The sequence below is a fragment of the Coregonus clupeaformis genome, chromosome 36 (genome assembly GCF_020615455.1).
Source record: "Coregonus clupeaformis isolate EN_2021a chromosome 36, ASM2061545v1, whole genome shotgun sequence".
NCBI classification, from domain to species: domain Eukaryota; kingdom Metazoa; phylum Chordata; class Actinopteri; order Salmoniformes; family Salmonidae; genus Coregonus; species Coregonus clupeaformis.
The window spans coordinates 5,232,386-5,258,922 of NC_059227.1; the positions used below are offsets into that span (position 1 = coordinate 5,232,386).

The 26,537-nt window shown below is 44.0% G+C and overlaps 1 protein-coding gene across 1 annotated transcript in view; it reads left to right on the forward strand.

Annotated features, from left to right (window-relative positions):
• Positions 1-7,548: 7,548 nt before the first annotated feature.
• Positions 7,549-26,537, forward strand: part of LOC121552504 (protein farnesyltransferase subunit beta) — a 44,212-nt gene continuing 25,223 nt past the window's right edge. The window contains exons 1-4 of the mRNA XM_041865457.2: positions 7,549-7,772; positions 9,019-9,083; positions 20,814-20,886; positions 21,069-21,160. Of these exons, the coding sequence (XP_041721391.2) occupies positions 7,674-7,772; positions 9,019-9,083; positions 20,814-20,886; positions 21,069-21,160 (329 nt within the window). The 5' untranslated portion in view covers positions 7,549-7,673. The remainder of the gene's footprint in view (positions 7,773-9,018; positions 9,084-20,813; positions 20,887-21,068; positions 21,161-26,537) is intronic.

Consider the following 26,537-nt stretch of genomic DNA (forward strand, 5'->3'; position numbering starts at 1 on the left):
ATGTCGTCAAATCCGAGTCAAAAGTCGAACGAGCACTAGATGGCGCGCCAGAGCAAGATGAAACATTACGTGAGCAAACACCGAGTCTAGAGAGAAGAAAATGGTCAAGCAAGCACAAATGAAACTATACCTTGAGTTGAGTGGAATCTACTAGCTAAACTTAGCTAGCTTATTACTTGTTAGCCAGCAGCGTTTGTAAGTAAAACGACAAGCAGACAGTCAGCTCTAGCAGACACCATAAAACGAGTCCACTAATTGCAGGCAGGAGCCAATATTTCGGGTATTAAGCCCAAGGACACACACACACAGCACGTGGGATTTAGAATTGAAGACACAATGGTGAGAATCTGCTACCTGCTGCAGTTCATCCAGTACATAACCAGTCCTTAATAATAGAATGGAAACTGATGTGATAAACCAGCTAAACAGGTTAACATGTTAGAATCAGCTTTATTTGACAAATACATTCAACTATGTACAGGAATTTGACTCTGTGGAATGGTGCTGCCACAAAACAGAATATAGAAATGATAAACAGAATATACAGTGCATTCGGAAACTATTGCAGACCCCTTCACTTTTTCAAAATGTTGTTACGTTACAGCCTTATTCTAAAATGGATTAAATAGTTATTTTTCCTCATTAATCTACACACAATACCCCATAATGACAAAGCAAAAACAGGTTTTTAGAAATTTTAGCAAATGTATTCAAAATAAAAAACGGAAATATCATAAGTATTCAGACCATTTACTCTACCTTTGGCAGCGATTACAGCATCGAGTCTTCTTGGGTATGACACTACAAGCTTGGCACACCTGTTTCTCCCATTCTTCTCTGCAGATCCTCTCAAGCTCGGTCAGGTTGGATGGGGAGTGTCGCTGCACAGCTATTTTCAGGTTTCTCCAGAGATCTGTGTTCAAGTCCGGGCTCTGGCTGGGCCACTCAAGGACATTCAGAGACTTGTCCCGAAGCGACTCCTGCGTTGTCTTGGCTGTGTGCTTAGGGTTGTTGTCCTGTTAGAAGGTGTACCGTCGCCCCAGTCTGAGGTCCTGAGCGCTCTGGAGCAGGTTTTCATCAAGGATCTCTCTGTACTTTGCTCCGTTCATCTTTCCCTCGATCCTGACTAGTCTACCAGTCCCTGCCGCTGAAAAACATCCCCACAGCATGATGCTGCCACCACCATGCTTCACCGTAGGGATGGTGCCAGGTTTCCTCCAGACGTGACGCTTGGCATTCAGGCCAAAGAGTTCAATCTTGGTTTCATCAGACCAGAGAATCTTGTTTCTCATTGTCTGAGAGTCCTTCAGGTGCCTTTTGGCAAACTCCAAGCGAACTGTCATGTGCCTTTTACTGAACAGTGGTTTCCTCTGGCCACTCTACCATAAAGGCCTGATTGGTGGAGTGCTGCAGAGATGGTTGTCATTCTGGAAGGTTCTCCCATCTCCACAGAGGAACTCTGGAGCGCTGTCAGAGTGACCATCTGGTTCTTGGTCACCTCCCTGACCAAGGCCCTTCTCCCCTGATTGATCAGTTTGGCCGGGCGGCCAGCTCTAGGAAAAGTCTTGGTGGTTCCAAACTTCTTCCATTTAAGAATGATGGAGGCCACTGTGTTCTTGGGGACCTTAAATGCTGCAGAAATGTTTTGATAACCTTCCCCAGATCTGTGCCTCGACACAATCCTGTCTCGGAGCTCTACGGACAATTCCTTCGACCTCGTGGCTTGGTTTTTGCTCTGACATGCACTGTCAACTGTGGGACCTTATATAGACAGGTGTGTGCCTTTCCAAATCATGTCCAATCAATTGAATGTACCATAGGTGGACTCCAGTCAAGTTATGGAAACATCTCAAGGATGATCAATGGAAACAGGATGCACCTGAGCTCAATTTCGAGTCTCATAGCAAAGGGTCTGAATACTTATGTAAATAAGGTATTTCTGTTTTAATTTGTAATACATTTGCAAAAATAAATAAAAAACTGTTTTCACTTTGTCATTATGGGGTATTGTGTGTAGATTGATGAGGAACAATTTTGTTTGTAATCCATTTTAGAATAAGGCTGTAACGTAACAAAATGTGGATAAAGTGAAGGGGTCTGAATACTTTCTGAATGCACTGTACACTATGAAAACTTTAAGCGGCTGGTAGCCTTATGGTTTATAGCGTTGTGCCAGTAACCGAAAGGTTGCTGGTTCGAATCTCAGAGCCAACTGTGAAAAATCTGTCAATGTGCCCTTGAGTGAGGCACTTTACCCTAATCGCTCCTATACATCACTATGGATAAGATCGCCTGCTAAATGACAGATTTCTTTTATTTTTTAAGGACATTATGCATGTAAGAGATGTGCAAAGACCAATGTGCAGTTCTGGGATGATAGTGCAGGGTGCATAGTCCATGGATGTATAGCACAAAGTCCATGGATGAGAGGATCATCATGGAATGGTTGATGAGGGCCAAGTCACAGGGGAAGAAACTGTTCAGGTGGTCGAGAGGTTGTGTTTGACATGAACCGTTTGCCAGAGGGGAGTCTTTGGAAGAACGTGTCAACGATGATCTTTCCTGCATGCTTCCTTGCCATGGAGTCGTGCAGGACCTCGATGGAGGGCAGGTGGCAGCCAATGACCCTCTCGGCAGACTGGACAATCCGTTGCAGTGATGGAGGAGGTGAGGATGGACTCTATGATGGTCATTTAGAACTGAATCAGTACACACAGCATTCAAAGGAGGACTGAGACAAAACAACACCATGCACATGCACTCACCAAACATTGCACTGAGGAAAACAGATGTTTTTATAGTAATTGTCTGATTGGGAACTACCATCATCCATCAATTACAGAATCCCAAATTATTTATATTTGACATTGGATAGTTTTATTGAATAGAGTCAGTAATAGAGTCAAATCGCACAGGGAGTCTCATCAGATCAGATGTTATCAGCAAGCCAGAGCCATCTGTGGAAAGAGGAGTCTCATCAGATCAGATGATATCATCAAGCCAGAGCCATGTGTGGAAAGAGCACAGGTAGAACAAATGTACTGTAAGATATCAGTGCAAACAGAATAAATGTATCAGTCAACATCAGATTCCACCTACAGCATTGGCATGAGCTCTGTCCCAATTCATCTCTGCGCCTCCTCACTTCCTCTCTACTCGCATCCTTCTCAAAACCCATTGGAGGAGGTCTGAGGCGAGGAACCTTGGGTCGTCTACTCCAATGGGGTTTTAGGAGGCGCGATGGTCAGTCCTTGTATCCATAGCTCTGAATGAATTTGAGAGTGGTTACATTTCTCCAGCCCCATCCCTCAGCTTTTTTTTAAACCAAAACAGGGGCGAGGAGAACGCTTTGTTATTGTTTCAACTGTTGATTGCCGCTTTGAGAAACACATAAATGAGCACACAAGTACAGTGGGGAAAAAAAGTATTTAGTCAGCCACCAATTGTGCAAGTTCTCCCACTTAAAAAGATAAGAGAGGCCTGTAATTTTCATCATAGGTACATGTCAACTATGACAGACAAAATGAGAAAAGAAATTCCAGAAAATCACATTGTAGGATTTTTTATGAATTTATTTGCAAATTATGGTGGAAAATAAGTATTTGGTCAATAACAAAAGTTTCTCAATACTTTGTTATATACCCCTTGTTGGCAATGACACAGGTCAAACGTTTTCTGTAAGTCTTCACAAGGTTTTCACACACTGTTGCTGGTATTTTGGCCCATTCCTCCATGCAGATCTCCTCTAGAGCAGTGATGTTTTGGGGCTGTCGCTGGGCAACACAGACTTTCAACTCCCTCCAAAGATTTTCTATGGGGTTGAGATCTGGAGACTGGCTAGGCCACTCCAGGACCTTGAAATGCTTCTTACGAAGCCACTCCTTCGTTGCCCGGGAGGTGTGTTTGGGATCATTGTCATGCTAAAAGACCCAGCCACGTTTCATCTTCAATGCCCTTGCTGATGGAAGGAGGTTTTCACTCAAAATCTCACGATACATGGCCCCATTCATTCTTTCCTTTACACGGATCAGTCGTCCTGGTCCCTTTGCAGAAAAACAGCCCCAAAGCATGAAGTTTCCACCCCCATGCTTCACAGTAGGTATGGTGTTCTTTGGATGCAACTCAGCATTCTTTGTCCTCCAAACACGATGAGTTGAGTTTTTACCAAAAAGTTATATTTTGGTTTCATCTGACCATATGACATTCTCCCAATCCTCTTCTGGATCATCCAAATGCACTCTAGCAAACTTCACACGGGCCTGGACATGTACTGGCTTAAGCAGGGGGACACGTCTGGCAATGCAGGATTTGAGTCCCTGGCGGAGTAGTGTGTTACTGATGGTAGGCTTTGTTACTTTGGTCCCAGCTCTCTGCAGGTCATTCACTAGGTCCCCCCCGTGTGGTTCTGGGATTTTTGCTCACCGTTCTTGTGATCATTTTGACCCCACGGGGTGAGATCTTGCGTGGAGCCCCAGATCGAGGGAGATTATCAGTGGTCTTGTATGTCTTCCATTTCCTAATAATTGCTCCCACAGTTGATTTCTTCAAACCAAGCTGCTTACCTATTGCAGATTCAGTCTTCCCAGCCTGGTGCAGGTCTACAATTTTGTTTCTGGTGTCCTTTGACAGCTCTTTGGTCTTGACCATAGTGGAGTTTGGAGTGTGACTGTTTGAGGTTGTGGACAGGTGTCTTTTATACTGATAACAAGTTCAAACAGGTGCCATTAATACAGGTAACGAGTGGAGGACAGAGGAGCCTCTTAAAGAAGAAGTTACAGGTCTGTGAGAGCCAGAAATCTTGCTTGTTTGTAGGTGACCAAATACTTATTTTCCACCATAATTTGCAAATAAATTCATTAAAAATCCTACAATGTGATTTTCTGGATTTTTTTTTCTCAATTTGTCTGTCATAGTTGACGTGTACCTATGATGAAAATGACAGGCCTCTCTCATCTTTTTAAGTGGGAGAACTTGCACAATTGGTGGCTGACTAAATACTTTTTTTCCCCACTGTATGTTTAAGCACACATGACCGTTGGGAGTGCGGTGCCATACCTTTAGCTCCCAGGTGCAGCAGAGCTGACACACTAAAAAGATTGGTATGGGTATTTATTAGGATCCCCACTAGCCGCTGCAAAAGCATCAGCTACTCTTCCTAGGCTCCACATGAAATATGACATGATACATAGTACAGAACATTATCAGTCAAGGACTGAAATACATACGTTTAAAAACGTCACACAAAGCAAGCCTACGTATCAGTCCATGCACACAGACGAAGATGAAGTTGCGGGAGATGTCTTGACCACCCTCTGGCTGTTGTCCAGACAGCGGTAGCGGCTGGAAGGTGTCCCCGGCCACTGTTGGTGGCCACATCACCTCCCTCACAACCAGTGAAGATCTCCAGGTTCTTACAGTGAGGCATCAGCATAATCTATGGAGAGGGCAGAACAATACAGGAGATGGAATTAGATTTAGTATGGAGTCCAAGTCCCAATTTAAATTCCTTATACAATCCATAGACATTGGTAAAAAAGGTCAACAAAAGTAGGGCACTGGAGTTTGAGTAAGGTGGAGCGATACATTATATATGTGCAAGGCATAAGATGAGTTGGTGACTCACTGGTCCAAACTTGAGGTCCTCTGCCTCGTTGGTGTAGTGGTCCAGGGCGATGAAGTAGAAGCCTGACTCCACCTGGTGAAATGTGTTCTCTACACACACTGACCTGTCTCCTGAGTAGAAGCCTGACTCCACCTGGTCAAACGTGCTCTCTCCACACATTGACCTGTCTCCTGAGAACAACTGGAATGAGAGAGAGGAAAATAAGATGTCAGGAATCAATTGGAGTTTAAATGTTTTAACATCTTAATGTTGCATTCAAGGTAACAGTCCATTTTAAGACTGATGTAGCTGTATTAAAATAGGAAACTATGGTTAATAATTTAGCCAAATATGTGATAACAAGATGTGGGACTGACCTGAGCTGTAGGGCAATTCCATGCTAACTGAGTGAAGTTACACTCAGATTTTTCACTTTAAAATGTACAGTATGTCAAACAAAAACCAATGATTTCAAAGTTAAACAAACCATACAACTCTATACACAAAGACTACTTTTAACAATTTGCAATTATTGGTTTGTTTGACATACATTTTAAAGTGAAAAATCTGAGTCTCAGCATCACTCTGTTACCAGGAATTGCTCTGTACCAATCCATGCCACTTGTCAGTTAGCATGGCTCAGTATTGAACAGCATGCTGTCAGTTTATGCCCAACCCACCTTGTGAAGTGCTATCCTCCAATAGAGTACCACAGTATGAGTCATAATACCCATAAAACCTAGCAGTCAAACAAGGAAATGGTTCCAATCGTTTTTCCACCATTAATTTTTCCCATAGGGGATTTTAGAAACACTTAAAATAAGGACTGTGTTTTGTGTAGGCTTACCCTGGTGTGACGTTTTGATAACCGTGTAAATCCCTCTAGGACAAGGTGACTTTTATCAAGCTTCCTAGTTAGCTTCCTAGCTAGCTGACATTCACCAAGTTTGCCTCATCAATAGCCTGCTTTAATAACAGAAGACCAAATAACTACCTACTTCAATATCAATATTGAAATCATAGTTTATTAGCTAGCTAGTTGGTAAGCTAGTTTCTCTACTGAAAAACGATCAAACTTTATTTTTGTCAGCCATCGTTCACCTTTCACTGTCCCTTTCATCTCTATGGTCAAAGAGGTGGTTAGAGAGCAGTCAAGCCGTGAGTGGTCCAAAAACCTGACCAACTCTCCAATTTTGGAGAGCAAACTGGAGAAAATATATCTGTGTGGGGACGCCACCTATTTGAGTGCCATGACATGTAGTAAGTAGTGTATTTCTTCAGGCAACGATCAGTGCTCTCGAATTAATTTACTGCAAGCAGAAATGCGAGCATCACAAACTCTCAAGGTCAATTTGGTTCACCACGCTGGCCTGCCCTGGTGGCACCAGTCCTCTGCTCACTCAACCACAGTTCTTCTCTCTTGATTCAGGTGTTTGTTGTGCAATGACGTTTCATCTTGCTCGCCCGTGCCATTTCGCGCCCGTTTGACTTTTGAATCGGAATTGACGCCATACGCGACAGATAAAGCCAACAAGATTGGTGAGGATAAAGTGTGAGAGTAACAAGGCAGTAGCCTAGTGAAGAAACACCTTAGGCCTATATTTTCTTGCCAGTAAACTACATCATGTAGCGTAATTGTGCAAAGTAGCCTACATAAAGTGAGCTAAATTAAATGTAGGCTATAGCCAGGCCTCTCTATCCCTTTTGCTCCTATTGCCTATAATACATGTTGTTTTATGACGTGTCAACTAGCCTATCTCAAAAGGAATCATGTGGCAGTTTTATTACATTATAAATAAGGCAGGGTTGGATTGAGTATACTTTTTTTTGTTGTTGAGGCATGCATTTTAGGATTCACTACAATGCACTTTTATGACAGCAAACGATCACTACGATTTAAATGGTTCCATCCGACTTCCTGTATGCCTTAGGAAACCCCGCCCATTTTACAGGAAGTAACTGTCAAGCTGGCCGTGCTCACTGACCGTGCTGCATCAGTTGATAATCAGAGCAAAGTAGCTTGATAGGGAAAATTACGGTACACTTTTCAACAAACTCACATAAAACAATTATGGAAAGGGGACCCGCGCCGTTACGGTGCTTCGGCGAATGTCACGCCGCGGAGAAGTTCACGGATGACGGAGTGGAGACGGTGACTTCGGTAGAACAGGTGAGCAAGATGACGGCCAGATTAGCCCCGTTAGCTGTCATGGCTAACAAACATCGCTGTCTAGCTACACTGGAGCCAAGAAGTGATGATCTTAAACAAGTGTTTTTGGACGTGCTTTTGAAATCACTTGCATATGCATTTTGTTACAATGTTGAGACATGCCAAGCTAAAATGTTTATTGTATTCTACTGCCATTTACTTTATGTTCGTATTCTTATTTTTTTTACTATTTCTTATTGTTGTTGGATTGTCGAGAATGAACCTGCAAGTAAGAATTTCGTTGGACGAAGTATACCATGAGTATCCCGTACATACGACTAATAAAGCTAGCTAGCATTAGCCGTACTTGAAATGTAATTAGTTCCATGGCTAGCTAGCTAGCTAGCTAAGATTGGTATTAGAACATGAACAGGATTAGTCGATAGGGGAGGATTTGCAATGCAGACATCTTCTTAAATACTATGAATACCTTTTCATTATGTGTCAAAAGATACATTCTTATCAATTCTAAGGAGTGTTTCTCAATATTAAAATGTTCACCTTTTTGTACTAGCCCAGCACTAACACGTAGGATTCAACTAATCAAGGGCTTGATGATGAGTTAAAGCGGCAATCAGCAGTACAAAACAATAACAAAGTGGCGTCCCCGCCCGTGTTTCGGTAAAAAGCTGAGGGATGGGGCTGGAGAAATGTAATCACTCTCTAATGTATAGACAGAGCTATGGATGCAAGGATTGACCATACATGATATCAAAATTATAGTTTTAACCATGTTTTGAGGCTACATAGTGTTTGTTTACATTTTTCTTTGTTTACAAACAGAGTAAAACAAGCTTATATTGTGGGTTCTGATGGGGTACGACCATTGAACTAACTCATGAGGCATTTCTAAGTTATATTCTTCAAGAATCAAAGGGTACATATAATTAATTTATAAGTCCAAAAATTGATGTAGCCACGACTGATTGCCCCTTTAAGTCAGGTCATGTCAGTGCTTGGATAGAACAAAAATGTGCACCCTCTGGGGGAAGTGAGAGAAACTGCTCCAAAGTTGTCATTCTGGATAATGAAAATGTTCTGTATGCTCAAGACATAAAAGCCAATTATATAGTGTTTTGCTGCCGTCCATAATGTTTTTTTTTTTTTTTATAGTTTGTGTGCAGTCAGTTTCATTCTCATGCCTGGTTAAAGTTCACATTTTCCATTTTGATTTGTGTCTCACTCAAACATATTTTATTTTATCCAGAGAAAAGTCGAACGCAGTATTCAAGAAGTAGTCAGTGTTTACAAGCAGATACACAGCTTACCGCAGTAAGTAAATGTTCGGCTTTATTCTCTGGTTTTCAGCATGATCACAGTCTTTGTTTTGTATGTGAGAATCTGTCATTGCTTTGAATCCTACTAGGCTATGCCCTTTACCTGAAATTAGACCACATATTACAAGTTCAAGATGTAGTCCTTTTGTTGTGTGAAAGTTTTGAGCATACAACTAAATACTGGGAGTAAGACGGATTCATACAAGTCAAAGTTATCTACAGGGTTGTTAACGTTTCACCCTTCTGAACAAACCCCAGTCAGTAGATCCGACCCGCTTGCTTACAGCTGAACTAGGTTCGGACAGACTGCCTGTGTAGATTAAGACACAGCGGAGCCGGCGTGAGATTTATCTCGGAAAACGTACCTCAATCCAGGAATGAGAAATGCGTTGTACTCCGAATTGTCCCATCCCGTTCAATCTTCTCTGTGTAACAGTTGGGATAATGGGACAATTCGGAGTACAAAGCATTTCTCATCCCTGGATTGAAGTACGTTTTCCAAACCATATCTCACCCCGGCGCCGCAATGTCTTAATCTACACAGGAAGTCTGTGATCTGCTTAACAAACCCTAGCTCTGGAGCAGGGTGTGGTTCGGCTGCGCTTTCACTCACTGACTGACGTGAGTGGATTAAGGTCACTAATTAGTAAGGAACTCCCCTCACCTGGTTGTCTAGCTCTTAATTGAAAGGAAAAACCAAAAACCAGCAGACACTAGGTCCTCCATGGAATGAACCCTGCCCTACATCCTTATGGACAGCTGTAATAAATGGACCAGAGGTAGGACTAGCTGTAATAATGGACCAGAAGTAGTACTAGCTGTAATAATGGACCAGAGGTAGGTAGTACTAGCTGTAATAATGGACCAGAGGTAGGTAGTACTAGCTGTAATAATGGACCAGAGGTAGGTAGTACTAGCTGTAATAATGGACCAGAGGTAGGTAGTTCTAGCTGTAATAATGGACCAGAGGTAGGTAGTACTAGCTGTAATAATGGACCAGAGGTAGGTAGTACTAGCTGTAATAATGGACCAGAGGTAGGTAGTACTAGCTGTAATAATGGACCAGAGGTAGGTAGTACTAGCTGTAATAATGGACCAGAGGTAGGTAGTACTAGCTGTAATAATGGACCAGAGGTAGGTAGTACTAGCTGTAATAATGGACCAGAGGTAGTACTAGCTGTAATAATGGACCAGAGGTAGTTCTAGCTGTAATAATGGACCAGAGGTAGGACTAGTACCGGACCATCAATGTATTGTTTTTGTCCTTTTCTCTTCATTCAAAGCACCCTGTTTTTACCACCATGACCGAGTGAGTATGTCACACATATTTAGTAGACGCTTTTATCCAAAGAGACTTACAGTAGTGCATGTCAGTGTTTCCGCTGCAGTCATTTAGCTGTGGCACAGCGCCACGGCAAAAAAATATGGAACGTGACAAAATATTTCTGCCGAGGTGCACTTTGAAGATGTTAGAACAGTCCACATTTACTTTTCCTCTGCAAACAAAACAAATAACGAATAGAAAAATCTGACAACCCCATAGTAGAATATTTGGTCTGTTTATCTAGTTTGCTTGTTGTGGTGTGTTCTATGTGAGGGGAAATCCCGAGGCGCATTCAAGTTACGAGTGCCATAGGGAGGGAAACATGCATTCTGACAAGCAGCCAATGCACAACAATGCTTGCAATCACAGTTTTTTAATGTTAAAAAGAGGGTGATCCCAGCTTTCCATTCCTACTTTATTTATTTCTCAACTCCTAAAAATGTCAAACCTGGAGTTTTTAGCAACAACATGGCTAAGCACATTACCACTCAGCAATTAAATTAGCTGTGAATGCATAAGGGCGAGTGGGGGCTAAATGTAACCTATTTTATTTGGGAAACGCGTCGAATACAACAGGTGTAGACTTTACTGTGAAATGCTTAGTTACGAGCCATTCCCCAACAAGCAAAGTTAAAAAGTAAAACATTTTGTAATAAAAATTGGCTAAATATAAAAAAAGGAAATAGTAATACAATAAAATAAAATAACAATAACAAGGCTATATACAAGGAGTACTGGTACCGAGTCAATGTGCAGGGGTACCAGGTAGTTGAGGTAGTATCTACATGTAGGTAGGGGTAAAAGTGACTAGGCAATCAGGATAGACAATAAACAGGGATCAATGTAAATAGTCCGGGTAGCTATTTGATTAACTGTTCAGCAGTCTTCGTAGGGTAACTTGGGGTAAAACGTCACCCTACCTCAAATTCTGGGGGAGTGACTTTAAAAAATGGTGATGAGACAGATTACATTTTTAGTTGAACAAGAGTAGTGGGAACCGGTGAAGGTGTTGGGGGGAGAAAAAATGGTGACATGAGTAATTTCTGTGAGAAGTACAGGCACGGGGTGTGTTACCCTGGGTGGGGGGTTACCCTAACCGGTACCCTACATTATATTCACTGTGTTTATTCAAGTTTTTTGGGACATAAAATTCATCAATAGGATGCTAACTAGTTAAAGGTGCACTATGCAGAAATCATGCCGTCATTTCCTGGTTGCTAAAATTCTAATAGTTCGCCAAATTTCAGTTTATGTGACAACAAGCAAGTATACTGTAGAGCAGGGTTCTTCAATTCCAGTCCTGGAGGGCCGAAACACTTCTGTTTTTTATTTCTACCTGGTAGTTAATTGCACTCACCTGGTGTCCCAGGTCTGAATTAGCCCCTGATTAGAAGGAGAGGATGAAAAACAGAGGTGTTTCGGGCCTCCAGGACCGGAATTGAAGAACCCTGCTGTAGAGAATCATTGTACCATCTAAACCGCTGTGAAATATATTTTCCACAAACACAAATATTGTATTTTCAGCTGTTTGAAGCTGGTGTACAAAACCCGAAAGTAAAAGACACAAAAAATAAACGTAAGACGGGAAGCATAGAAATAGTGCACATAGAACAGATCTAATCTACTGCTTCTTAGACTTGCTTTCTTTTTTTATACTTAGATTTGAGTAGTCTTGTTCAAAACAATACAGCAAAAACAGTCAATAGTAACAACAAACAGTGAAACTAAAGAATAAATAAATATTTCCCAGTTAATTTTGAATACAGGTTTTTGGAGTCTTAAGGCATATGTCAAGCTCTTAGACTTGCTTTCAATGAGTGACAGATCTATAACTCACATTTCTATGTGGATTTGGTCGGGTCGCTCAAAAAGTTACATATTGCAGCTTTAGAAGGTCACATTTGAGATCTAGCTAATATTAGTGTAATAGCGTAAATGCAGATAAGCCCATGCTTCATCCTATTTATTTATAGCCACTGTGCTGCATCAGTTGGGCAACAGGTGGAAATGCTTATTGCTAATAGCATACCTGATAATATGGACCATGCATAGACAATATGGACCAATATGCAAAAATAATCATTTTAACAAATCATTTTACCAATATGTTATTTGGCTAATTTCTGGAGGTGGAAATTATATTTTAGATGGCATCAGCATAATTTTATTTTAATTCATTTTGGAGTAGAATGACCTTCTAAAAAGTCAAGAGAACTGAGCTTCTCAGATTATCCGGGTGGGGACCCCCAAAACTAGGGTGGAGGGACACCTCCTTCATCCCCCCGTGAGCTCCCCCCCCCACTGCTACACATTTTTCACAAATAATTGTTCAGTTCTCTCATTGACTTCTAAAACCCCAAACCCTGGCCTGGTCGGTTTGGTCTGTTTCGCAAGTGTTCCCGGAAGTTTCCGTGATGTTGCGCCTCTGGGTTTAGTAAATCTGTGGTATAGTCGATGAAGGCAGAGAAACACATCTGAATTGAATTGATGACTTCTAATCAAGGCCTAATTCTGATTAGCCTGCAAAATTACTATCCATCCTAGTCCAATCTTGCATTCAAGTTTGAAAGGCCAATATGCTCTTTCAAATGCTGGTCATTTCCACGTAAAAAGACCCATGAGCACCAACATGTGAAGCTCATAGGAGCATGTCAAATGAAAGCTAAGAGTCTACATTTTTGGGAAATGAACGCATATATACAGTGGGGAGAACAAGTATTTGATACACTGCCGATTTTGCAGGTTTTCCTACTTACAAAGCATGTAGAGGTCTGTAATTTTTATCATAGGTACACTTCAACTGTGAGAGACGGAATCTAAAACAAAAATCCAGAAAATCACATTGGATGATTTTTAAGTAATTAATTTACATTTTATTGCATGACATACAGTGAGGGGAAAAAAGTATTTGATCCCCTGCTGATTTTGTACGTTTGCCCACTGACAAAGAAATGATCAGTCTATAATTTTAATGGTGGGTTTATTTGAACAGTGAGAGACAGAATAACAACAAAAAAATCCAGAAAAACACATGTCAAAAATGTTATAAATTGATTTGCATTTTAATGAGGGAAATAAGTATTTGACCCCCTCTCAAGCAGAAAGATTTCTGGCTCCCAGGTGTCTTTTATACAGGTAACGAGCTGAGATTAGGAGCACACTCTTAAAGGGAGTGCTCCTAATCTCAGCTTGTTACCTGTATAAAAGACACCTGTCCACAGAAGCAATCAAATTACAAACTCTCCACCATGGCCAAGACCAAAGAGCTCTCCAAGGATGTCAGGGACAAGATTGTAGACCTACACAAGGCTGGAATGGGCTACAAGACCATCGCCAAGCAGCTTGGTGAGAAGGTGACAACAGTTGGTGCGATTATTCGCAAATGGAAGAAACACAAAAGAACTGTCAATCTCCCTCGGCCTGGGTCTCCATGCAAAATCTCACCTCGTTGCAATGATCATGAGAACGGTGAGGAATCAGCCCAGAACTACACGGGAGGATCTTGTCAATGATCTCAAGGCAGCTGGGACCATAGTCACCAAGAAAACGATTGGTAACACACTACGCCGTGAAGGACTGAAATCCTGCAGCGCCCGCAAGGTCCCCCTGCTCAAGAAAGCACATATACAGGCCCTTCTGAAGTTTGCCAATGAACATCTGAATGATTGAGGAGAACTGGGTTAAAGTGTTGTGGTCAGATGAGACCAAAATCAAGCTCTTTGGCATCAATCAATCAATTTTATTTTATATAGCCCTTCGTACATCAGCTAATATCTCGAAGTGCTGTACAGAAACCCAGCCTAAAACCCCAAACAGCTAGTAATGCAGGTGTAGAAGCACGGTGGCTAGGAAAAACTCCCTAGAAAGGCCAAAACCTAGGAAGAAACCTAGAGAGGAACCAGGCTATGAGGGGTGGCCAGTCCTCTTCTGGCTGTGCCGGGTGGAGATTATAACATCAACTCAACTCGCCGTGTTTGGAGGAGGAGGAATGCTGCCTATGACCCTAAGAACACCATCCCCACCGTCAAACATGGAGGTGGAAACATTATGCTTTGGGGGTGTTTTTCTGCTAAGGGGACAGGACAACTTCACCGCATCAAAGGGACGATGGCCGGGGCCATGTACCGTCAATTCTTGGGTGAGAACCTCCTTCCCTCAGCCAGGGCATTGAAAATGGGTCGTGGATGGGTATTCCAGCATGACAATGACCCAAAACACACGGCCAAGGCAACAAAGGAGTGGCTCAAGAAGAAGCACATTAAAGTCCTGGAGTGGCCTAGCCAGTCTCCAGACCTTAATCCCACAGAAAATCTGTGGAGGGAGCTGAAGGTTCGAGTTGCCAAACGTCAGCCTCGAAACCTTAATGACTTGGAGAAGATCTGCAAAGAGGAGTGGGACAAAATCCCTCCTGAAATGTGTGCAAACCTGGTGGCCAACTACAAGAAACGTCTGACCTCTGTGATTGCCAACAAGAGTTTTGCCACCAAGTACTAAGTCATGTTTTGCAGAGGGGTCAAATACTTATTTCCCTCATTAAAATGCAAATCAATTTATACAAATGTTGACATGCGTATTTCTGGATTTTGTTGTTGTTATTCTGTATCTCACTGTTCAAATAAACCTACCATTAAAATTATAGACTGATCATGTCTTTGTCAGTGGGCAAACGTACAAAATCAGCAGGGGATCAAATACTTATTTCCCTCACTGTACGTATTTGATCACCTACCAACCAGTAAGAATTCCGGCTCTCACAGACCTGTTAGTTTTTCTTTAAGATGCCCTTCTGTTCTCCACTCATTACCTGTATTAACTGCACCTGTTTGAACTCATTACCTGTATAAAAGACACCTGTCCACACACTCAATCAAACAGACTCCAACCTCTCCACATTGGCCAAAACCAGAGAGCTGTGTAAGGACATCAGGGATAAAATTGTAGACCTGCACAAGGCTGGGATGGGCTACAGGACAATAGGCAAGCAGCTTTGTGAGAAGGCAACAACTGTTGGCGCAATTATTAGAAAATGGAAGAAGTTCAAGATGACGGTCAATCACCCTCGGTCTGGGGCTCCATGCAAGATCTCACCTCGTGGGGCATCAATGATCATGAGGAAGGTGAGGGATCAGCCCCGAACTACACGGCAGGACCTGGTCAATGACCTGAAGAGGGCTGGGACCACAGTCTCAAAGAAAACCATTAGTAACACACTACGCCGTCATGGATTAAAATCCTGCAGCGCACGCAAGGTCCCCCTGCTCAAGCCAGCGCATGTCCAGGCCCGTCTGAAGTTGGCCAATGACCATCTGGATGATCGAGAGGAGGAATGGGAGAAGGTCATGTGGTCTGATGAGACAAAAATATAGCTTTTTGGTCTAAACTCCACTCGCCGTGTTTGTAGGAAGAAGAAGGATGAGTACAACCCCAAGAACACTATCCCAACCGTGAAGCATGGAGGTGGAAACATCATTCTTTGGGGATGCTTTTCTGCAAAGGGGACAGGACGACTGCACCGTATTGAGGGGAGGATGGATGGGGCCATGTATCGCGAGATCTTGGCCAACAACCTCCTTCCCTCAGTAAGAGCATTGAAGATGGGTCGTGGCTGGGTCTTCCAGCATGACAACGACCCGAAACACACAGCCAGGGCAACTAAGGAGTGGCTCCGTAAGAAGCATCTCAAGGTCCTGGAGTGGCCTAGGCAGTCTCCAGACCTGAACCCAATAGAAAATCTTTGGAGGGAGCTGAAAGTCCGTATTGCCCAGCGACAGCCCCGAAACCTGAAGGATCTGGAGAAGGTCTGTATTACATTTACATTTTACATTTTAGTCATTTAGCAGACGCTCTTATCCAGAGCGACTTACAGTTAGCGCATACATTATTTTATCGAACCCACAACCCTGGCGTTGCAAACGCCATGCTCTACCAACTGAGCTACATCCCCTGCCGGCCATTCCCTCCCCTACCCTGGACAACGCTGGGCCAATTGTGCGCCGCCCCATGGGTCTCCCGGTCGCGGCCGGCTACGACAGAGCCTGGATTCGAACCAGGATCTCTAGTGGCACAGCTAGCACTGCATGGAGGAGTGGGCCAAAATCCCTGCTGCAGTGTGTACAAACCTGGTCAAGACCTACAGGAAACGTATGATCTCTGTAATTGCAAACAAAGGTTTCTGTACCAAATATTAAGTTCTGCTTTTCTGATGTATCAAATACTTATGTCATGCAATAAAATGCAAATGAATTACTTAAAAATCATACAATGTGATTTTCTGGATTTTTGTTTTAGATTCAGTCTCTCACAGTTGAAGTGTACCTACAGTGGGGAAAAAAAGTATTTAGTCAGCCACCAATTGTGCAAGTTCTCCCACTTAAAAAGATGAGAGAGGCCTGTAATTTTCATCATAGGTACACGTCAACTATGACAGACAAATTGAGGAAAAGAAATCCAGAAAATCACATTGTAGGATTTTTAATGAATTTATTTGCAAATTATGGTGGAAAATAAGTATTTGGTCACCTACAAACAAGCAAGATTTCTGGCTCTCACAGACCTGTAACTTCTTCTTTAAGAGGCTCCTCTGTCCTCCACTCGTTACCTGTATTAATGGCACCTGTTTGAACTTGTTATCAGTATAAAAGACACCTGTCCACAACCTCAAACAGTCACACTCCAAACTCCACTATGGCCAAGACCAAAGAGCTGTCAAAGGACACCAGAAACAAAATTGTAGACCTGCACCAGGCTGGGAAGACTGAATCTGCAATAGGTAAGCAGCTTGGTTTGAAGAAATCAACTGTGGGAGCAATTATTAGGAAATGGAAGACATACAAGACCACTGATAATCTCCCTCGATCTGGGGCTCCACGCAAGATCTCACCCCGTGGGGTCAAAATGATCACAAGAACGGTGAGCAAAAATCCCAGAACCACACGGGGGGACCTAGTGAATGACCTGCAGAGAGCTGGGACCAAAGTAACAAAGCCTACCATCAGTAACATTTACATTTACATTTTAGTCATTTAGCAGACGCTCTTATCCAGAGCGACTTACAATATTTTGTTTGTTTGTTTATACTGGCCCCCCGTGGGAATCAAACCCACAACCCTGGCGTTGCAAACGCCATGCTCTACCAACTGAGCTACATCCCTGCCGGCCATTCCCTCCCCTACCCTGGACAACGCTGGGCCATGGGTCTCCCAGTCGCGGCCGGCTACGACAGAATCTGGATTTGAACCAGGATCTCTAGTGGCACAGCTAGCACTGCGTAACACACTAGGCCGCCAGGGACTCAAATCCTGCAGTACCAGACGTGTCCCCCTGCTTAAGCCAGTACATGTCCAGGCCCGTCTGAAGTTTGCTAGAGTGCATTTGGATGATCCAGAAGAGGATTGGGAGAATGTCATATGGTCAGATGAAACCAAAATAGAACTTTTTGGTAAAAACTCAACTCGTCGTGTTTGGAGGACAAAGAATGCTGAGTTGCATCCAAAGAACACCATACCTACTGTGAAGCATGGGGGTGGAAACATCATGCTTTGGGGCTGTTTTTCTGCAAAGGGACCAGGACGACTGATCCGTGTAAAGGAAAGAATGAATGGGGCCATGTATCATGAGATTTTGAGTGAAAACCTCCTTCCATCAGCAAGGGCATTGAAGATGAAACGTGGCTGGGTCTTTCAGCATGACAATGATCCCAAACACACCGCCCGGGCAACGAAGGAGTGGCTTCGTAAGAAGCATTTCAAGGTCCTGGAGTGGCCTAGCCAGTCTCCAGATCTCAACCCCATGGAAAATCTTTGGAGGGGAGTTGAAAGTCCGTGTTGCCCAGCGACAGCCCCAAAACATCACTGCTCTAGAGGAGATCTGCATGGAGGAATGGGCCAAAATACCAGCAACAGTGTGTGAAAACCTTGTGATGACTTACAGAAAACGTTTGACCTGTGTCATTGCCAACAAAGGGTATATAACAAAGTATTGAGAAACTTTTGTTATTGACCAAATACTTATTTTCCACCATAATTTGCAAATAAATTCATAAAAAATCCTACAATGTGATTTTCTGGAGAAAAAAAATCTCATTTTGTCTGTCATGGTTGACGTGTACCTATGATGAAAATTACAGGCCTCTCTCATCTTTTTAAGTGGGAGAACTTGCACAATTGGTGGCTGACTTAATACTTTTTTCCCCCACTGTATGATAAAAAATTACAGACCTCTACATGCTTTGTAAGTAGGAAAACCTGCAAAATCGGCAGTGTATCAAATACTTGTTCTCCCCACTGTACATCTTTCATCGTAAAAATTAGGCATAAGTAATGACTTTGATTTCTTGTCAAACATTTACCAAAAAAAAGTCCTAATAGGGTGGTGAAAGTGCACGGTGATGAGCTGGATGCTCCTCTCCTATAAATATTGAGGGTCTTATTCTGGTGACATGATCATCAATGCTTGGCTGCCGTTTGACAAATAAAAAAATAATCTCACTCTTTTTTTGTCCATAATAATCTCATCATGTTGGCTTTACCCGCACTGTATCTGCGAGCGGTTGGCTAGAGCGCAAGTGCCAAGACATTCGTTGTTTAACGCAACATTTCTTGTGACTGTGATGGAAACCCATTTAACTCGTTGTTGTTTTTTATTCGGTACATGGCAATTTAACCACAAGTTATTTTAATGTACCCTACGCCATCACAGACAGCCTTTTTGGTACCATGCCAAGAGTGTGCAAAGCCGTCATCAAGGCAAAGGGTGGCTACTTTGAAGAATCTCAAATATAACATATATTTTGATTTGTTTAACACATTGTTGTTTACTACATGATTCCATATGTGTTATTTCATAGTTTTGATGTCTTCACTTTTATTCTACAATGTAGAAAATAGTAAAAAATAAAGAAAAACCCTTGAATGAGTAGGTGTGTCCAAACTTTTGACTGGTACTGTATGTGTTAGCTTTGTGCTAGTGTGTGTGTGTGTGTGATTACTGTCGTGTCGTGATTGTATTATTGGACAGTGACCCTGTGATAATGATATGCCAGCTGATCTGTGACTAATCCTCTGTACTGAATAGTACTCTCTCTTTTCCTCTCTCCGTCTCTCTCCATCTGTCTCTCTCGCTCTCTCTCTCCCCCCTACTGGGAGAGGAGGGGGAGTGTCAGGAGTGTGGTGTCGTACATACACCTCAGTGTGAAGCAGGGGAATTAATGTGAGAGTCACTGTTGGCACCTGGAGATCAACAGTACTGAGCTGAGAGTTAGTAATTGGGAGAGAGCAGAGAGCTGATTTTATTTTTTAAAAGTCTGTTGAGAAATCATCCTAAGAAGAATGTGCTGTAGGTTTTAAAAATGCAAACCGTATGCATAATGTGTGTTTTGATGTAGGGGGAAAAGTAAGTTGTTGGTTTTAAGTACCCCAACTTATTTAGCTTGTTCTGTGTGTAGGCTAGCCTGTGTTATGTTTGTGTATGTGTCCTATATCAGAATTTGTGCTACCTCTGTTTATGTATCCTCACTATGTTAAGCTAGCATTAGCAACCATAATGTAGCCTGGTCCCAGATCTGTTTATGTAGCTTCACTAGTTAAGCTAGCATTAGCAACCATAATGTAGTCTGGTCCCAGATCTGTTTATGTAGCTTCACTATGTTAAGCTAGCATTAGCAACCATAATGTAGCCTGGTCCCAGATCTGTTTATACTCTAGCCTACTCCATTGCTCATTGTCAAGCCAAACATGGCAATGCGTGACAGGGAGTTGGCGTGATATCACAAACACACTGGTACTCAGGCTAAACCATGTTGTGGGTAGGGTACATGTATAGATCATTTCAGGCTAAACCATGTTGTGGGTAGGGTACGTGTATAGATCATTTCAGGCTAAACCATGTTGTGGGTAGGGTACATGTATAGATCATTTCAGGCTAAACCATGTTGTGGGTAGGGTACATGTATAGATCATTTCTCCTCTATTGTTTTCTCCACTCTGTCTTTATGTATCTTCACTATTGTATCCACAAGCATTACAACATGCACACATGTATAGATTTACACTCTGTGTTTCTCCTCAGGCCCACTAGGCTGGCGTTGCTAGGCTGGCGTTGCTAGGCTGACGTTGCTTGGCTGGCGTTACTAGGCTGGCGTTACTAGGCTATTGTTACTAGGCTAGCATTACTAGGCTATTGATCTTCAGTTTTCTCCTCAGGCCCACTAGGCTATTGTTACTAGGCTATTGTTACTAGGCTATTGTTACTAGGCTAGCGTTACTAAGCTAGCATTACTAGGCTATTGATCTTCAGTTTTCTCCTCAGGCCCACTAGGCTATTGTTACTAGGCTATTGTTACTAGGCTATTGTTACTAGGCTAGCGTTACTAGGCTATTGATCTTCAGTGTGTTGTCTCCTTAGGCCCACTCTATTGAGGGACCAGCACTACCAGTACCTGAAGAAAGGATTACGTCATCTCTCTGATGCTTATGAGGTAGGCCTATGTACTGCATGATTTAGTATTTCCCACAAAGCACAGAGAAAAGATAGAAGCTAACCCCTCCATTTTTAATCCTTGTCTTGGCTTCTTGTTGTGGCCTCACTGGCCTGTGCAGCTGAAGCCTAGCACAGTCCCAGTACTCTAAAATGGCCGCCTGTATTCCCTATCCTTACTAGTGTCTGGACGCCAGCAGGCCGTGGCTGTGCTACTGGATTCTACACAGTCTGGAGCTGCTGGAGGAGCCTGTGCCCACCGCCATCGCCTCAGAGTGAGTACAGCAACTGCACCGCTACACTAGGGGTAGGCAACCCTGGTCCTGGAGTGCCGCAGCCACTTCAGGTTTTTGATTTTAACCAACCCGGAAGACCAGAGCTGTGTTCGAATACCCATACTAACATATTGTATACTACATACTTTAATGAGTCTATACTATTAGTTCATTTTAGTATACTGTGTCCTTTCAGTGTACTGGCGCTTCGCCTGTCTACCGGAAGTTGATGCTGTTGCTATGCCACTTGTTGCTAGCTTGTTAGCGTAACAAATTACTAGCTAGACAGCTTATGACTTCATTAACAATGTCCATTGAGAACGCACAACGAATATATACCACTAAGCTAAGCTGTGAATGGCGTAAATAATCAAGTCAATAAACGTTAGGTAGTTAGTTAGATAGCAGATAGTTAATATACTGCCAAGTTCCATGTATTAGTAGCCAACTAACGTTAGGTAGCTAGCTAACATACCAGAACATACAAGCAACTGCTGTAATGATATGCTATGTGGTTCATACAAACTATATCCATACTATGATCAATAAGCATACTACATACTTTAATTTATGTCACAAATAGTATGGTTAGTGCGGTTAGTATGAGTAATCGAACACAGTTCAGGTGTGTTGAATTTAGGCAATCACTGAACTGATCAATTAGCTCAGTTGGTCAGGTGTGGTGCCTAGTTGGGACAGAATCCTGCAGTACCTGTGACCAGGGCTACACTATCATGACAAATACGTACCCACGTGTTATGATGAGTTTCTCGGGTATCAAGTAATTCATGATGCAAGAAGATATTTAACACTTAGATGGAGAGTTCATACAAATATTTAATAGATTCGGTACCGGGTTCATCTAACAAAAGGCACGTGCTTCGCCTCTTGTCATCCGAACTACCAGACAAAGAAAACCTCTCAGTTTATATATACGTCATGTTACACGTTTCTTCAACAACATCTGTTAACCATCGGTGGGCACTCCCTTCTTTGATGTTATTACCTTGTACCCCAAGTCAGTATATCATGTCCGTCAATCATTCTAAGATAAACCTCAGTGAGCTCCCTCGACATAATGGAATCCTTGGTATTCAGACTGTGCGGCACCCAGAATCACTTATCTACTCAATATAACCTGGTTCCCACAACACTATGAAATGACATCATAGCACCACGCTACCCTAACAAAATGCAAGTGTACAAATGATCACTGGTTAGAGCCGCTGCCTTACCATAATGCCAACCTACTGGTCATCACAATCTACCTACTGTGGGTGCATGCAGCCTGCCCTGTACCCTGATGCTGGCCAAACACCCTCTCAACCTACAGCCCTTAGAATTCATTTAGTTTTATTCTCGCCAACCCTCTGGCGCCTGCCTCTGTCTTTTCAGAGTCCGTACGGCGATGCCAGCCAAGACAACCCACTAGCCTCTGTCTCAGCACTGTAATGCCAAGCCATCCCACCGGCTGGCACCCTCACTGCCCTTAGAATGAATACTGCGGATGTGTTGGGCGGCAGGTAGCCTAGCGGTTAGAGCGTTGGGCCAGTAACCGAAAGGTTGCTGGTTCGAATACCCGGGGTGAAAAATGTGTCTTTGTCCTTGAGCAAGGCACTTAACCCTAATTTGCTCCAGGGTATGGTGTATTACTATGGCTGACCCTGTAAAACAACACGTTTCACTGCACCTATCTGGTGTATGTGACAAAACATTGTATGAAATAAATAATGATCCTGCTCCCTATATAGTGCACTGCTTGGGGGGGAAAGGGGGCCATTTCAGACACAGCCTGCCCTGTACATTAGGACTCGCAAACCCTCTGGTGCCCGCCTCTGCCTCAGGACTGTAACACCAAGCCAACCCACTGCCCTGTGCAATCAGCTGACCTGCAGCCAGGGTTGCTGGGTTGGGGAGGCTAGAGAGGGCAGACTGGCAGGAAAGTGTGGATTGGATACCCTTCCTTTGGTCACGTCTGCTACTGTGGTCACGTCTGTTACTGTGGTCACGTCTGTTACTGTGGTCACGTCTGCTACTACGTCTGTTACTGTGGTCACGTCTGTTACTGTGGTCACGTCTGTTACTGTGGTCACGTCTGTTACTGTGGTCACGTCTGCTACCACGTCTGTTACTGTGGTCACGTCTGTTACTGTGGTCACGTCTGTTACTGTGGTCACGTCTGTTACTGTGGTCACGTCTGTTACTGTGGTCACGTCTGCTACCACGTCTGTTACTGTGGTCACGTCTGTTACTGTGGTCACGTCTGTTACTGTGGTCACGTCTGCTACCACGTCTGTTACTTGGTCCGTTGTTACTGTGGTCACGTCTGTTACTGTGGTCACGTCTGCTACTACGTCTGTTACTGTGGTCACGTCTGTTACTGTGGTCACGTCTGCTGCTACGTCTGTTACTGTGGTCACGTCTGCTACCACGTCTGTTACTGTGGTCACGTCTGCTACCACGTCTGTTACTGTGGTCACGTCTGTTACTGTGGTCACGTCTGTTACTGTGGTCACGTCTGACTACTACGTCTGTTACTGTGGTCACGTCTGCTACCACGTCTGTTACTGTGGTCACGTCTGTTACTACGTCTGCTACTGTGGTCATGTCTGTTACTGTGGTCACGTCTGCTACCACGTCTGTTACTGTGGTCACGTCTGCTACCACGTCTGTTACTGTGGTCACGTCTGTTACTGTGGCCACGTCTGCTACTACGTCTGTTACTGTGGTCACGTCTGTTACTGTGGTCACGTCTGCTGCTACGTCTGTTACTGTGGTCACGTCTGTTACTGTGGTCACGTCTGCTACCACATCTGTTACTGTGGTCACGTCTGTTACTGTGGCCACGTCTGTTACTACGTCTGTTACTGTGGTCACGTCTGTTACTGTGGTCACGTCTGCTGCTACGTCTGTTACTGTGGTCACGTCTGCTACCACGTCTGTTACTGTGGTCACGTCTGCTGCTGTGGTCACGTCTGCTACTACGTCTGTTACTGTGGTCACGTCTGCTACTACGTCTGTTACTGTGGTCACGTCTGCTACTACGTCTGTTACTGTGGTCACGTCTGCTACTACGTCTGTTACTGTGGTCACGTCTGTTACTACGTCTGTTACTGTGGTCACGTCTGCTACTACGTCTGTTACTGTGGTCACGTCTGCTACTACGTCTGTTACTGTGGCCACGTCTGTTACTACGTCTGTTACTGTGGTCACGTCTGCTACTACGTCTGTTACTGTGGTCATGTCTGCTACTACGTCTGCTACTGTGGTCACGTCTGCTACTGTGGTCACGTCTGCTACTGTGGTCACGTCTGCTACTATGTCTGTTACTGTGGTCACGTCTGTTACTACGTCTGCTACTGTGGTCACGTCTGTTACTGTGGTCACGTCTGTTACTGTGGTCACGTGTGCTACTACGTCTGTTACTGTGGTCACGTCTGTTACTGTGGTCACGTCTGCTGCTACGTCTGTTACTGTGGTCACGTCTGTTACTGTGGTCACGTCTGCTATCATGTCTGTTACTGTGGTCACGTCTGCTACCACGTCTGTTACTGTGGTCACGTCTGTTACTGTGGCCACGTCTGTTACTACGTCTGTTACTGTGGTCACGTCTGTTACTGTGGTCACGTCTGCTGCTACGTCTGTTACTGTGGTCACGTCTGCTGCTACGTCTGTTACTGTGGTCACGTCTGCTACCACGTCTGTTACTGTGGTCACGTCTGCTACCACGTCTGTTACTATGGTCACGTCTGTTACTACGTCTGCTACTGTGGTCACGTCTGTTACTGTGGTCACGTCTGTTACTGTGGTCACGTCTGCTACTACGTCTGTTACTGTGGTCACGTCTGTTACTGTGGTCACGTCTGCTGCTACGTCTGTTACTGTGGTCACGTCTGCTACCACGTCTGTTACTGTGGTCACGTCTGCTACCACGTCTGTTTCTGTGGTCACGTCTGTTACTGTGGCCATGTCTGTTACTACGTCTGTTACTGTGGTCACGTCTGTTACTGTGGTCACGTCTGCTGCTACGTCTGTTACTGTGGTCACGTCTGCTACCACGTCTGTTACTGTGGTCACGTCTGCTGCTGTGGTCACATCTGCTACTACGTCTGTTACTGTGGTCACGTCTGCTACTACGTCTGTTACTGTGGTCACGTCTGCTACTACGTCTGTTACTGCGGTCACGTCTGCTACTACGTCTGTTACTGTGGTCACGTCTGTTACTACGTCTGTTACTGTGGTCACGTCTGCTACTACGTCTGTTACTGTGGTCATGTCTGCTACTACGTCTGTTACTGTGGTCACGTCTGTTACTGTGGTCACGTCTGCTACTACGTCTGTTACTGTGGCCACGTCTGTTACTACGTCTGTTACTGTGGTCACGTCTGCTACTACGTCTGTTACTGTGGTCATGTCTGCTACTACGTCTGTTACTGTGGTCACGTCTGCTACTGTGGTCACGTCTGCTACTGTGGTCACGTCTGCTACTGTGGTCACGTCTGCTACTATGTTTGTTACTGTGGTCACGTCTGTTACTACGTCTGCTACTGTGGTCACGTCTTACTGTGGTCACGTCTGTTACTGTGGTCACGTCTGCTACTGTGGTCACGTCTGCTACTACGTCTGTTACTGTGGTCACGTCTGCTACTACGTCTGTTACTGTGGTCATGTCTGCTACTACGTCTGCTACTGTGGTCACGTCTGCTACTGTGGTCACGTCTGCTACTGTGGTCACGTCTGCTACTGTGGTCACGTCTGCTACTATGTCTGTTACTGTGGTCACGTCTGTTACTACGTCTGCTACTGTGGTCACGTCTGTTACTGTGGTCACGTCTGTTACTGTGGTCACGTCTGCTACTGTGGTCACGTCTGTTACTGTGGTCACGTCTGCTACTACGTCTGTTACTGTGGTCACGTCTGTTACTGTGGTCACGTCTGCTGCTACGTCTGTTACTGTGGTCACGTCTGCTACCACGTCTGTTACTGTGGTCACGTCTGCTACCACGTCTGTTACTGTGGTCACGTCTGTTACTGTGGTCACGTCTGTTACTGTGGTCACGTCTGCTACTACGTCTGTTACTGTGGTCACGTCTGCTACCACATCTGTTACTATGGTCACGTCTGTTACTACGTCTGCTACTGTGGTCACGTCTGTTACTGTGGTCACGTGTGCTACTACGTCTGTTACTGTGGTCACGTCTGTTACTGTGGTCACGTCTGCTGCTACGTCTGTTACTGTGGTCACGTCTGTTACTGTGGTCACGTCTGCTATCATGTCTGTTACTGTGGTCACGTCTGCTACCACGTCTGTTACTGTGGTCACGTCTGTTACTGTGGCCACGTCTGTTACTACGTCTGTTACTGTGGTCACGTCTGT